A 15404-nucleotide genomic window follows, 5' to 3' on the forward strand; every position below is an offset into this window, starting at 1 on the left:
TGCTTGTATTTTAAATCTAACAGAGGACACTGATTTTTTTTCCATAATTCCTCGGAGAGCAAAGTTTCCTTGGTTATGCACAATATAAAGGACTCTGAATAAATCGAGCAAACAGAGTTTATTGAAAGAAAATGGTGTAACTCATAAAACCCAAGAAACAACTCAAAGACTAGACTTGAATTGAGCAGATCATGGGATCCAGGCAGCAAGAGTTAAACAACAGGACTACAGACTGCAATTGTCAAGTTTTTATCTTATTGCTACAACTGTTTATACTATAAAGATCATTTATACTTTTTGCCAGAGAACATGGTTTTAGGGCAAATGGATCTAATTTGAATACTAAATTTTTGCACTTAGTAGAAAGTTTCCTAGCAGATAATTTGCCCCCATTAAAGATCCATCTCCTCATATGGTGATAGCAACACCAACCTCATTGAGCTGATTTAAGAAGTTATTCCTGATTTGAGAAGTTATACTTAGAAGATGCTCAATAAATGGTGTAGGTGTTGGTAGTACACAGTAGTAATTACTGATTATCCAGGTGGAGTCTTTTATTAACAAGGGAGGTCTCTCTACTGATGAAAGAATTCATTCAACAAATATTTATCAAACACTTTATCATGTACCAAAATCTAGTGTGAGAATAAACGTGTTAGCAAGTAGTTACAGATCATACAACTTCTATAATAGAAAAGCCATAGAAGCACAGAGGACAAAGCCTTTAACTCTCTTTCTCCGGGTTTGAAAAAGCAAAATCAATTGCGTCAACACAGGAGTTATACACCAAGCACTGAAAACCCAGTAACAGTTTCCTTCAGTGGATTATCTTGATCACGTGACAACAATTGATTTACATTCTAAAATATGTCTAATGCTTGTCTGTTCATTATGCCCATTTACTGCTCTCACCCACACATTCTTTTATAGTAAAATCAAGTTAATAAGAATTAAACTTAAGTTTCTTAGTAAAACTTTAGTGTCCCTAATGTTTTACTTTTACTCCTCTGAGACTGATGTTTAGACGTTTTCTTTTTACAGAGGAAATGGAGACAATAGATATTAAGGTAGAGTGACACTTCAGTTTAAAGTCTTATTTTCCCTTCTCTTTGCACAACAGCTATTTTAAGAGATTTCAGTACTGTGGCTATGCACCACATGTTCGCATCTGTAAACCAAACACTGATGGACTCTCATCTTTAGAGGATCTCTTGGCGAGCATTATTCAGAGAGTGTTCGTCTGGGTTGTGTCTGCAGTTACGTGCTTTGGAAACATCTTTGTCATCTGTATGCGACCTTATATCAGGTCTGAGAACAAGCTGCATGCCTTGTCAATCATTTCTCTCTGCTGTGAGTATTTCCTGGCTGAAGAGGAATTACAAGTTTTGAAATATATAAAAGTGTTACTATTAGAAAATAAGTAACCAGAGTACTAGAATCATAGGATGTTAAAAATTTCTCCCCTTTGCTTAGATGTTTTCTAAGCATTCAATGAATTGCTACATGAAAATAAAGTGATAAGAAAGTTTTTAAAGTAAGAAAACTCAGTCACCTTACACAGATTAATGAAGCACTCATTCATTAATTTTGTCTGATAAGGAAGCATTTGTTCATTTGCTTTCTTCTCTAAAGGTATAGTATTTTGTGAGTTAGCCGCTCAGTTGTGTGCGACTCTTTGTGACCTCATGGACTGTAGCCGCCAGTCTCCTCTGTCCACAGGATTCTCCAGACACGAATACTGGAGTGGGTTGCCACTTCCCTCTCCAGGGGATCTTCCTGACCCAGGAATGGAACCCAGGTCCCCTGAATTATAGGTAGATTCTCTACCAGCTGAGCCACCAGGGAAGCCGGTGTAGTATTTTATGAAAGCATGTAAAATTTTTCACTGTGAATAACCTTGAAACCTTTCATCGTCACATTTTCGCTCCCAGAGCTCTGTTTATTCTTTGTGTGTGCGTCCAGTTTGGAGACACTGAGTTCAGACATTATTGTTCTTCTGGTCTCTGAGCTTCTAACATCTTTTCCATTCATAATTTGAAATATTTAAATAAGAAAGTGTTTTAAGTAGTATTAAATTTTTTAAGTTGTTGAAACGTGATTGCAAGGTAGTATGTTAAATGAAGAATATAAAAAAAAAAGAAATAAAAGCAAGAAACTAGTCTTCCAGTTGCTTATAATCTGGGTCAAGTGGCCTATAATTCACCCATACTCCCTCAAGCAAACATCCATCTACGTGGTGTTCTGCTTTTTATGAGTGCTGCGCTATGTCTTACCCCTATACTCATTCAAAGTCTAAAGCTGAACTGGTTTTTCATTGCAAACTGCCTAAGAAACAGAACTCAGAAATTGTTAACTACTTTGCATTGTTAGCTATAAAATTTTGAGTTCACTCAATTTCCCTGGTAAAGGCTAGAATATAACCTCAGTATTTAAAGATTAAGGCTAGCCTTGTGATTTATACCGTGATGTGATTTTAGGATCACTGGGTAGAATGCTTGCATGGTCAAAAAAAAAACAAAAAAACTCTCTTTATGATATGCAATATTTACTTAAAAAAGAAAATACACCAAGAAATGTATCACATGAACAGCTGATCTGGAGGAGTCTGAAAAGAGACAGAGAAAGATGTTAACATGGGAAGAAAGAATCAGAACAGTTTTGCTTAGACCACCTCTGGAGAAGGCATTTAAGCCCCTTAAAATTATACTAACTACAGAGCACCTCATAATTACTCATATCTTCTAAATTATAGACCTCAAAATTCATAGTCATTACTCTATCATAGCAGGTTCTGAAATACTTTCTCTGGGATTTTGAATGACTTCCTAAACTGGGAGAATTTCAGTGGAAGAAATGAACCAAATTATAATACCCCTATCTTGTCCATAATTGAATGCAGAACATAGTTGCATTTTACTCATTTATTCAGCATTTCTAGGTGATGAGACTAGGAAAGAAAACAAAACAGACAAGAACCCTCCTCTTACAGACCTGTGTGTTAGATAAAAGCAGAGACATGCTTACATATTTAGCTGCAGAGGATGCTGTAAGCATGGTTATCAGAGAGTTGATGAAATGGTCCTCACCCATAAATGAATTCTTAGAATACATCTTACCTCCCCCGAAGATAGAGACACTTGTCTATTTGGGGCTAATGTTAAAAATATTACTGTTTAATGATAATTCCATTTCACCTATTTATTTCTCTCCATTTGTTAAATTTACTGATTCCTGCAGGTGCCGACTGCTTGATGGGAATCTATTTATTTGTGATCAGAGCCTTTGACCTGAAGTTTCGAGGAGAATACAATAAACATGCTCAGCTGTGGATGGAGAGCATTCATTGTCAGCTTCTGGGGTCCCTGGCTATCCTGTCCACAGAAGTATCTGTATTACTTTTAACATTTCTGACACTGGAAAAATATATCTGCATTGTGTATCCTTTTAGATGTTTAAGACCTGGAAAATGCAGAACCATTACAGTTTTGATTCTCATTTGGATTATTGGGGTTATCGTGGCTTTCATTCCACTGAGCAATAGGGAATTTTTCAAAAACTACTATGGCACCAACGGAGTATGTTTCCCTCTTCATTCAGAAGATGCAGAAAGTACTGGAGCCCAGATTTATTCAGTGGCAATTTTTCTTGGTAAGAAATTCTGTATTAAAAGCGTTTTCAAGGACTTGGCAGTCCAGTGGTTAAGATTTCCCTTTCCAATATAGAGGGTGCAGTTTCAATCCCTGGTCAGAGGGACTTCCCTGGTGGTCCAGTGGTTAAGAATCTGCTTTGCAATTTGGAAGATGTGGGTTTGATCCCTGGCAAAGGAACTAAGATCTCACATGTTGTGTGGTGCCATCAAAAAATGAAAAAAAAGGATAGCAAAAACAAAATCAATCCCTGGTCAGGGAAATAAGATCCCCCATGTCTTTCCGCCAAAAAAAAAAAACAGAAAAAAATATTATAGCAGATTCAAGACTTAAAATTAGTATTTTTTAAAAGCCCCTTTATTTAAATGCTAAAATAAGTCACAATATGAATCTCATTATGCCTTTTAACATTTACATTTTAATTTCAAATCTTCTAGCCAGAATGGACACTGGGGGTGGATTTTATCAAAACTCCCTAAAGGGAATTTTTTTCTAAATTACCACTTTATCATATTAATTCACATATGATGTACTTTAATAAAAGACAAGACACTAAACACTTGCATTTTCAACTGTTTGCCTTTATAATATGAATAGATTCAAAGGAGCAACACAGGTCTTTGGCTTGGGAGTACACAAGTTGTTTCCTTTTGAAAAAATATTCTCAAAGTATAATTTAAAGTAACTGAATTACAAAAAAATAGATTAATTTAATAAGCCCAGGATATTCACTGAATCACTATAATCACTACAATCTAATTTTAATGTCATTTTAAAATTAAGCATTTCATCATCCTTATAACTTCAACAATATTTAAAATTTTTAATTTATGATTTTTGCACTTCAGTAATTTTTATAAAGAACAAAAAACACATTGTGGTCTGTGCCTTCTCCTTTATAATAACAGCTAAGGGTATGTTTGTTTTGAAAGAATGCTCACATTTATTAATAATAATCTTTGTGTTCTTATTAGGTATTAACTTGGCAGCATTTATCATCATAGTTTTTTCCTATGGAAGCATGTTTTACAGCACTCATCAAAGTGCCGTAACAGCAAATGAAGTACAGAATCAAGTTAGGAAAGAGATGATCCTTGCCAAACGGTTTTTCTTTATTGTATTTACTGATGCATTATGCTGGATACCCATCTTTATACTGAAATTTCTCTCATTGCTTCAGGTAGAAATACCAGGTACAAATTTTTTCTTCCTTTAATGAAATAATAAATCTGTTTCTACAGAATTCCTCTAGAAGAATATTAAGATCCCTAACAGTAACTCATTTCAAGAATCATAAGTCAGAGATACATGTAGTTAAAACTCTGTTCATTGATCAAATGCTTACTAGGAGAATGTTGCCTGGTTCTTTTTTTCCTAAGCCATTCCCTTTTATTTTTAATGTTATTTACTTGTGAATTAAGTTTTTTTCTTAAATGAAGTGAGAACTGGGTTCAATTCCTGGGTCAGAAAGATCCCCTGGAGAAGGGAATGGCCACCCACTCCAGTATTCTTGCCTGGAGAATTCCATAGACAGAGGGGCCTGGAGAGCTTCAATCCATGGAGACAAAGAATTAGACATGACTGAGTGATTAACACTTTCTTAAATGAAATAGTTTTCTTTTTTAAATGTTCAATGTGTTGAAGTGTAGTTGACTTACAATATTACATTAGTTGCAGGTATATGACATAGCAATTCAGTATTTTTATAGATTACACAACATGCAAAGTAAATATAAAATATTGACTATATTACCTGTACTATTCAATACATCTCTGTGACTTACTTATTTTATAACTGGTAGTTCATACTTTTTAATATTGTTCACCTATTTTTTCCTACCCCCAGCCCTCTCCTCTGTGGTTACCACTAGCTTATTCTCTGTATCCATAAGTCTGTTTTGTTTTGTTATATTTGCTTACTTGTTTTGTTTTTTAGATTCCACATACAAGTGAAAACATACAGTATTTGTTTTTCTCTGACTTATTTCACTATGCATAATACCCTCCAGGGCCATCCATGTTATTACAAATGGCAAGATTTAATTCCATTTTGTTAAGATTGAGTAATATTCCATTGTGTTTATATACCACATCTTTTTTATTCATTCATCTGTCAATGGCCCGTTAGGTTGCTTCCATATCATTGAGAATAGTGCTGGAATGAACATTGGGATATATAAATCTTTTTGGATTAGTGTTTTCATTTTCTTTGGATATATACCAAGGAGTGGAATTGCTGGATTGTATAGTAGTTCTATTTTAAATTTTTTGAGGGACTTCCATACTATTTCACATTGAGGCTACACCAGTTTATAGGTCTGAGCTTCCCTGGTGGCTCAGATGGTAAAGTGTCTGCCTGCAATGTGGGAGACCTGGGTTCAATCCCTGGGTCAGGAAGATCCCCTGGAGAAGGAAATGGCAACCCACTCCAGTATTCTTGCCTGGAAAATTCCATGGACTGAGGAGCCTGGTGGGCTATAGTCGACGGGGCCACAAAGGGTCGGACACAACTAGTCGACTTCACTTTTTGTTCACTGCACCAATTTATATTCCTATCATCAGTGTACAAGGGTTTCCTTTTCGCCACATCCTCACCAACATTTGTTATTTCTTGTCTTTTTGGTGATAGCCACTCTGACAGGTGTGAGGTGATATCTCACAGTGGTTTTGATTTGTATTTCTCTGATGATTGGCATTGTTGAGCATCTTTTCATGGGCCTGTTGACCATCCATAAGTCTTCTTTGGAAAAATGACTATTCAGGTCTTCTTCCTATTTTTAAACAGATCTGTTTTATATTGAGTTGTATGTGTTCTTTATATGTCTTGGATATTACCCCTTGTCAGTCACGTTTTTTGTAAGTATCTTCTCCCATTCAGTAGTTGTCTTTATTTTTGTCAATGGCTTCTTTTACTGTGCAAAAAGTTTTTTAATCAGGTCTCATTTGTTAATTTTTTGTTTCCCTTGCCTGAGGAAATAGAAACCAAAAAATATTGCTAACACTAATATCAAACAGTCTACTGCATATGTTTTCTTCTAGTTTTATGGCTTTAGGTCTGACATTTAAGGTTTTAATCCATTTTGAATTTATTTTTGTATATAGTATAATGTGATGTTCTACTTTTATTCTTTTCAGTGTAGCTGTGCACCTTTCTCAACAATCACTTATTATAGAGACTGCCTTTTTCACATTGTATATTCCTGCCTCCTTTGTCATACATTAACTAACTATAAATGTGTGGGGTGGGGCTCTCTATTCTGTTCCATTGACTGTGTCTTTGTTTTGTGCTAGTGCCATATTGTTTTTTAAAAATTGTGTATTTAATTTTGGCTTTTCTGGGTCCTTGTTGTAGCACATGGGCTTTTCATACACAGGCTCTTCATTGTAGTACATGGGCTTTCTCTAGTTGCAATGAACAGGGGCTATTCTCTAGTTGCTGTGTATAGACTTCTCATTGAGGTGGCTTCTGTGTTGTGGAGCATGGGCTCTAGGGCATGCAGGCTTCAGTAGTTGTAGCATGCAGGCTTAGTAACTGTGGTGCATGGGCTTAGTTGTTCCATGGCATGTGGCATCTTAGTTCCTGGACTAGGGATTGAAACAATGTCCCCTGCCTTGGCAGGTAGATTCTTTTATTTTTTTATTTATTTGTCTGTGCCAAGTCCTAGTGCAGCATGCAAACTCCTGGTTGCAGCATGTGGGATCTAATTCCTGGGCCCACTGCATTGGGAGCTCAGAATCTTAACCAATGGACCACCAGGGAAGTCCCAGCAGGTAGATTCTTAATCACTATAGTACCAGGAAAATCCTCATGCTCTTTTGATTATGGTAGCTTTGTAGTATAGTCAGAAGTCATGAAGTATGATACTTCCACTTCTGTTCCTCTTTCTCAAGATTGCTTTAGCTATTTGGGATCTTTTGCGGTTCCATACAAATTTTAGTATTCTTTGCTCTAGTTCTGTGAAAAATGTCACGGGTATTTGGATAGGAATTGCATTGAATCTGTATATTGTACTGAGTAGTGTGGACATTTTGACAATATTAATTCTTCCAATCCATGAAAATGGTATATCTTTCCGTGTATTTGTATTATCTTCAATTTTTCTTATTTCCTGAGGTAAGCTTGTATTGCTGGGCTTTCCAGGTGGATCGGTGGTAAAGAAACTGTATGCTAATGCAGGAGACATGGGTTCAATCCCTTGGTCAGGAAGATCCTCTGGAGAAAGAAATGGCAACCCACTTCAATATTCTTGCCTGGGAAATCCCATGGACAGAGAAGCCTGGCAAGCTACAGTTCATGGGTCACAAAGAGTCAGATACAACTTAGTGACTGAACAACCACCACAAAGCTTATATTGATATAACCTGTCCTCTTAGAGCTATTTTTGTTGCATCCTAGAGATTTTAGATCATCTTGTTTTCATTTACATTTGTCTATAGGTATTGTACTTATATGATATCAATTGTAACTACTTTGTCATTTCTAATTTTATCATTTTGATTCCTCTCTTTTTTCTTGATGAGTCCAGCTAAAGATCTGTCAATATTTTTTTCAAAAACAAACTCTTAATTTCACTATTCTTTTCTATTGTTTTTAGTCTCTATTTCACTTCTTTCTTCTCTGATCTTTGTTACTTCCTTCTTTCCACTAACTTAGGCCTATGTTTGTTCTTTTTCTAGTTCTTTTAATTAGAAAGTTAGGTTGTCTATTTGGATTTTTTTATTTCTTGAGGTAGTGATGAATCACTATAAACTTTCCTCTTAGAACTGCATTTGCTGTAGCCCATAGATTCTGGAGGCTTGTGTTTCTATTTTCATTCATCTTAAGATATTTTTATTTCCTCTTTGATTTCTTTGTTGACTCATCAGGTTTTTAGTAGCATGTTGTTTAGACTACACGTTTGTGTTTTTCCACTTTCTTCGTGTAATTGGTTTCTAGTTTCATACTACTGTGGTTGGAAAAGATGCTTGATATGATTTCAGTCTTATTAAATTTATTAAGACTTGTTTTGTGGCCTAGCATGTGATTTATCCTAGAAAAGGTTATTTGCACATTTGAGAAGATTATTAATCTGCTGTTTTTAATGGAATATTCTGTAGATATTTATTAAGTCCATCTGATATAATGTGTGGCTTAAAGCCACTGTTTCCTACTGATTTTCTGTCTGGATGATATAGCCATTGATGTGAGTGGGGTATTAAAGTCCCTTACTATCTTGTGATACTGTCAATGTCTCCCTTTATGTCTGATAATATTTGCTTTATATATTTAGGTGCTTCTGTCTGTGTTAGGTATCAGTTCAGTTCTGTCGCTCAGTCGTGTCCGACTCTTCGCGACCCCATGAATTGCAGCACGCCAGGCCTCTCTGTCCATCACCAACTCCCGGAGTCTACCCAAACCCATGTCCATCGAGTTGGTGATGCCATCCAACCGTCTCATCCTCTGTTGTCCTCTTCTCCTCCTGCCCCCAATCCTACCCAGCATTAGGGTCTTTTCCAATGAGTCAACTCTTCATATGAGGTGGCCAAAGTATTGGAGTTTCAGCTTCAACATCAGTCCTTCCAATGAACACCCAGGATTGATCTCTTTTAGGATGGATTGATTGGATCTCCTTGCAGTCCAAGGGACTCTCAAGAGTCTTCTCCAACACCACAGTTCAAAAGCATCAATTCTTCAGCACTCAGCTTTCTTCACCGTCCAACTCTCACATCCATACATGACCACTGGAAAAACCATAGCCTTGACTAGACGGACCTTTGTTGGCAAAGTAATGTCTCTGCTTTTAAGTATGCTATCTAGGTTGGCCATAACCTTCCTTTCAAGGAGTAATCGTCTTTTAATTTCATGGCTGCAATCACCATCAGCAGTGATTTTGGAGCCCCCCCAAAAAAAGTCTGACACTGTTTCCACTGTTTCCTCATCTATTTCCCATGAAGTGATGGGACCAGATGCCATGATCTTAGTTTTCTGAACGTTGAGCTTTAAGCCAACTTTTTCACGCTCCTCTTTCACTTTCATCAAGAGGCTCTTTAGTTCTTCTTCACTTTCTGCCATAAGGGTGGTGTCATCTGCATATCTGAGGTTATTGATATTTCTCCCGGCAATCTTGAGTCCAGCTTGTGCTTCCTCCAGCCCAGCATTTCTCATGATGTACTCTGCATATAAGTTAAATAAGCAGGGTGACAATATACAGCCTTGACGTACTCCTTTTCCTATTTGGAACCAGTCTGTTGTTCCATGTCCAGTTCTAACTCTTGCTTCCTGACTTGCATACAGGTTTCTCAAGAGACAGGTCAGATGGTCTGTTATTCCCATCTCTTTCAGAATTTTCCACAGTTTCTTGTGATCCACACAGTCAAAGGCTTTGGCATAGTCAATAAAGCAGAAATAGATGTTTTTCTGGAACTCTCTTGCTTTTTCGATGATCCAGTGGATATTGGCAATTTGATCTCTGGTTTCTCTGCCTTTTCTAAAACCAGCTTGAACATCTGGAAGTTCGCGGTTCACGTGTTAGGTATATATGTGTTTATAAATGTTATATCCTCTTCTTGGGTTTACCCCTTTTCATTATATAAGTGCTCTTCTTTGTCTTTGGTCTCAGACTTCTCTTTAAAGTCTATTTTGTCTGATATGTATATTGTTAAACCAGCTTTCTTTTCATCTGCATGGAACATCTTTTTCAATCTCTTCATTTTCAGTTTATGTGACTCTTTGTTCTGAAGTGACTCTCTTATAGATAGCATACAGATGGTGCTTGTTTTTTAATCCATTCAGTCACCCTATGTCTTTTTTCTGAAGCTTTTAGTCCATTTACATTTAAAGTTATTATTGGTGGTTATGTACTTATTGCCATTTTGCTACTTGTTTTCTGGTTGTTTTTATAGCTTTCCTTTTTATCTTTTCACATCTATCCTTGATTTTCTTTAGTGCTATGTTTGGATTCCTTTCCCTTTGTTTTTTTGTGTATCTATTGTTGGTTAATGGTTTGTAGTTTCATATATATATATATACTTTTAATTCTACATTTTGTTATTTCCCTGTGAATTTTCATTTTGATATCTATTTTACAGCATTAACTGTTTAAGTTATACTTGATCTTTATTTTACAACTTTTGTGTTTTAATCTTCATACTAGTTCTTTTAAATAGTTGATCCACTGCCTTTTCTATATATTTATGTTTATCCATAAGATTTTTTTCCTCATTTATATTATTTTTTTATTATGGCCTTCTTTTTTCACTTGGAGAAGTCCCTTTAACAATTCTTATAAGGCTGGCTTAGTAGTGATGAACTTTTAAATTTTTTCTTTTGGGGAAACTCTTTAATGCTCTTTCAATTCTGAATGATAACATTGCCAGGTACAGTATCCTTGGTTATAGGTATTTTTCTTTCAGCACTTTTAATACATCATGTCACTCCCTTCTGGTCTGCAAATTTCTGCTGAAAAATCAACTTGTAGGCAACTCCTTGTCTTTCTCTTGCTGCCTTTAAAATTCCCTCTGAATCTTTAACTTCTGCCATTTTAATTATAGTATGCCTTAGTGTGGATCTCTTTGAGTTCATTTTGTTTGGGGCTTTATGTGCTTCCTGGATCTGGATATCTGATTCCTTCTTCAGGTGAGGGAAATTTCAGCCATTATTTAATCAAATACATTTTCCCACTCTCTCTCTCTCTTTTCACCTTCTGGGACCCCCTATAATGCAAATATTCGTATACTTGTTGTCTCAGAAGTCCTTTAAACTATCCTCATTTTTTAAAATTATTTTTTCTTCTTGCTATTCTAATTGGGTGATTTACACTATTCTGTCTTCCAAGTTCTTCTGTATCACCTAATCTACCATTGACATCCTCTAGTGTATTAATGGCTCAAATAAATTACACTCAGTGTGCTGAAATTCTAATAATTCCATGCTTGAGATGACCAGAAGGGAACACAGGTCAAGATGATTATCAAGTAATTGCTTCATTTTTTCCAGAACATAAGAAATTTTTATTCCTGGAATACATAGCAATTTAAGGAACATTATCCCAGAGTGTGAGAGATGATAAGGCACTCTTGATATTTCAAAATAAGGTGCACCACACTCATTAGGATGGTTGTTCTCAAAAACAGAAAATAACAAGTGCTGGTGAGGATGTGGAGAAATGAGAACTCTTTTACTAGTAGAATGTAAAATGGCACAGCTGCTATAGAAAACACTATGGTGGTTCTTCAAAAAATTAAACATAGAATTTCCATGGGACTCAGAAATTCTACTTCTGAATATATACCCAAAAGAACTGAAATTAGGGAGCCACACATTCATGCAGCCAAGTTCAAGGCAGCATGATCCACAGAAGCCAAAATGTGGAAATGAAGCAACCCAAGTGTCCCTCACTGGACGAATCTTACACCAAACATGTTATATATGCACATAGTGGAGTATCACTCAGCCTTTAAAGAGAGGGAATTTTGACATACGCTACAGTATGGAGAGATTTTGAAGACAGTATCCTACTGAAACAAGCCAGTCACAAAAGGACAAATACCGTACGATTCCACTTATATGAGGTAATTAGTGTAGTCAAATTCACAAGGACAGAAATTTTGTGAATGGTGTTGACAGGGATGAGGGGGAGGAAGGTATGGGGGGTTATTGTTTAAAGGCACAGAGTTTCACTGTGGAAAGATGAGAAAGCTTTGGAAATGGATGGTAGTAATGGTTCCACAACAATCTGAGTATAGTTAATGCCACTGAACTGTACACTTAAAAATGGTTAAAATGGAAATTTTTATGCTATGCATACTTTACCACAATAAAAATGTATAATATGGCAAAAAAAACCCACTACAATATTGTAAAGTAATTAGCCCCCAACTAAAATAAATAAATTTATTTTAAAAAAAATCCTGCTAACTGTATGTGTATTGCAATATACACTCACACTTTAAAAATTTATAAACATACAATTTTAATTTTGCTTTTTCCAGGGTTAGTGGTGATAGTGCCTTACATTTTACAAGTAAAAGAGGGAACATAGCATAAATTAAATCATAAAGAAAATCTGAGTATTTGGTAGTTACATATATAATACAGCAATTTTAAGATAAGTTTAGCCAAAGATGTTTTTACTGAAATAAATATCTAGTCAAAAGCCTAAAAATGCATACCAGTTTTTCAAACCAAATAAATAGCAGAACTATACTAAAGATAAGTCTATATATTCTGAGAAATACTACATGCACTACCTAGTAATTAAAACACTTGCAAAGGTATGATCTAAATACTAAACAATATTGTTTTTCCTAAAATTGAATCATATCAGATAATATGTAACCACCCAGTTTAAAAAAAAACAAAACACATTTCTAGCTACTAGAATTCTTTTGTTGATGTAGTCAGGAAATTACTTAGCCAGAAACCTGTTCCTTGAAATGTCAGTTCAGTTCAGTCGCTCAGTCGTGTCCGACTCTTTGCAACCCCATGAACCGCAGCATGCCAGACCTCCCTGTCCATCACCAACTGCCGGAGTCCACCCAGACCCTGTCCATTGAGTTGGTGATGCCATCCAACCATCTTATCCTCTGTCGTCCCCTTCTCCTCCTGCCTTCAATCTTTCCCAGTGTCAGGGCCTTTTCCAGTGAGTCAGTTCTTCACATCAAGTGGCCAAATTATTGGAATTTCAGCTTCAGCATCAGTCCTTCCAATGAATATTCAGGACTGATTTCCTTCAGAATGGACTAGTTGGATCTTCTTGCAGTCCAAGGGATTCTCAAGAGTCTTCTCCAACACCACAGTTCAGAAGCATCAATTCTTCGGTGCCCAGCTTTCTTTACAGCCCAACTCTCACATCCATACATGACTACTGGAAAAACCATAGCTTTGACTAGATGGACTTTTGTTGGCAAAGTAACATCTCTGCTTTTGAATATGTTGTCTAGGTTGCTCATAGCTTTTTTTCCAATGAGTGAGCATCTTTTAATTTCAAGGCTGCAGTCACCATCTGCAGTGATCTTGGAGCCCCCCAAAATCAAGTTTCTGTTTCCATTATTTTCCCATCTATTTGCCATGAAGTGATGGGACCAGATGCATGCTCTTCGTTTTCTGAATATTAGGTTTTAAGCCAACATTTTCACTCTCCTTTTTCACTTTCATCAAGAGGCTCTTTAATTCTTCTTCACTTTCTGCCATAAGGGTGGTATCATCTGCATATCTGAGGTTATTGATATTTCTCCTGGCAACCTTGATTCCAGCTTGTGCTTCATCCAGCCCAGTATTTCGCATGATATACTCTGCATATAAGTTAAATAAGCAGAGTGACAATATACAGGGTGAAATGTTAGCATCCCCTCAAATACTGGCACCCTGGAAAAACATCCTGGAAATACATGTAGACTTGGTATTTAACTATGTGACATCGGGGGAAAAAATTAATACTAAAAAGACAGCTGGGGGAGAACTAAGGAAAAGTTGTTTCCATACCTTGTGACCATCCACAAAAACTCAAGGAATTTCATTTTTCTCTTCCAGGAACCATAACTTCTTGGGTAGTGATTTTTATTCTGCCTATCAACAGTGCTTTGAACCCGATTCTCTATACGCTTACCACAAGACCATTCAAAGAAATGATCCATCAATTTTGGTATAACTACAAACAGAGAAGATCTATAGACAGCAAAGGAAGTCAGAAGACATATGCTCCATCATTCATCTGGGTAGAAATGTGGCCTATGCAGGAGATGCCTTCTGAGTTAATGGAGCCAGTTCTTTTCGCAGACCCCTCTGAATTATCACTTATTTCTCAGTCAACTAGACTCAATTCCTATTCATAACTGATGGATACCAATTTCTACACAGAGAATACTGTGAAATGTTTCATGATGGATTTATGAGTATAAAATAAATGCCACAAAATAATTTATAATAATGGCTAAAATCAATTCGCTTAGAAGGACATGAGGTTATTTGGGAGAAATCAAAATGACTGATGCCTGTGTAAAGGGAAATAAATTATATTGATAATGTGTATGTATTAGTACATATTTTGGATAGGAAATTAAGAGATATATATTTCAGAAAGGTCCATTTGTTCTATTAGCATGCATTTATTGAGTACCCACTATGTGCATGGCACTGTGGCAAATTCCTGGGAGCAGATAGTAAAAAATCTTATCAATTTGCAATGTTAAATTGTATAACCACAAGAATATATTAATACAAAGTCCACCTGCAACTCTTAGTTTAAGGTACAGCTTTGCCTGTCTTGAAAACATAAGGCTCATGGACACTTTTAAATAAAAGTTCAATGTTTTCTAATAATCAATATACTAACATCAGAGAAAATGTCTCATTATTTGCAAAATACAGATGGTTTGAGAACTCATTTTACCTCTCTTCAAGTCTTCATACATTTGAGAGGCAATACACATTTATTCCTATGGAAAAAAAGATGCTCTGATAATAACTCAAAACAGCACCTTTCTATCAATTTCCTGCCCAGTTGTCTTTTTGCTTTAAATGAGTACCACTATATGAGATTCTAAAAAGGTGATAAAAGTATTGCAAAGGAATGAATCAGAAAAGCTAGAATGAGATCAGTGGAACAGAACTGAGAGTACAGAAATAAAACCCTCATATTTATAGTCAATTGACATTCAACAGATATGCTAAGATAATCAAATGGGGAAAGAACAGTCTTATCAATAAATGATGCCAGTACAACTGGATATTACCATGCAAAAGAATGAAGTTAGACCCCTACTTTATACTATATATAA

At 36.0% G+C, this 15404-nt stretch overlaps 1 protein-coding gene across 9 annotated transcripts in view; it reads left to right on the top strand.

Annotated features, from left to right (window-relative positions):
* Window positions 1-14551, top strand: part of RXFP1 (relaxin family peptide receptor 1) — a 67947-nt gene extending 53396 nt beyond the window's left edge. For 7 of the 9 annotated variants that reach the window (XM_081541680.1, XM_081541683.1, XM_081541677.1 and 4 more), the window contains 4 exons: window positions 1121-1350; window positions 3238-3648; window positions 4622-4840; window positions 14158-14551. In XM_081541680.1, coding sequence (XP_081397806.1) covers window positions 1121-1350; window positions 3238-3648; window positions 4622-4840; window positions 14158-14459 — 1162 coding nt within the window. In that variant the 3' untranslated portion in view covers window positions 14460-14551. The remainder of the gene's footprint in view (window positions 1-1120; window positions 1351-3237; window positions 3649-4621; window positions 4841-14157) is intronic. The other 2 variants (XM_081541681.1, XM_081541684.1) reach the window with 1 other exon arrangement.
* The last annotated feature ends 853 nt before the right edge of the window (window positions 14552-15404 follow it).

Source organism: Giraffa tippelskirchi, chromosome 11, assembly GCF_054371585.1.
Source record: "Giraffa tippelskirchi isolate mGirTip1 chromosome 11, T2T-mGirTip1v1.2.pri, whole genome shotgun sequence".
NCBI classification, from domain to species: Eukaryota; Metazoa; Chordata; class Mammalia; order Artiodactyla; family Giraffidae; genus Giraffa; species Giraffa tippelskirchi.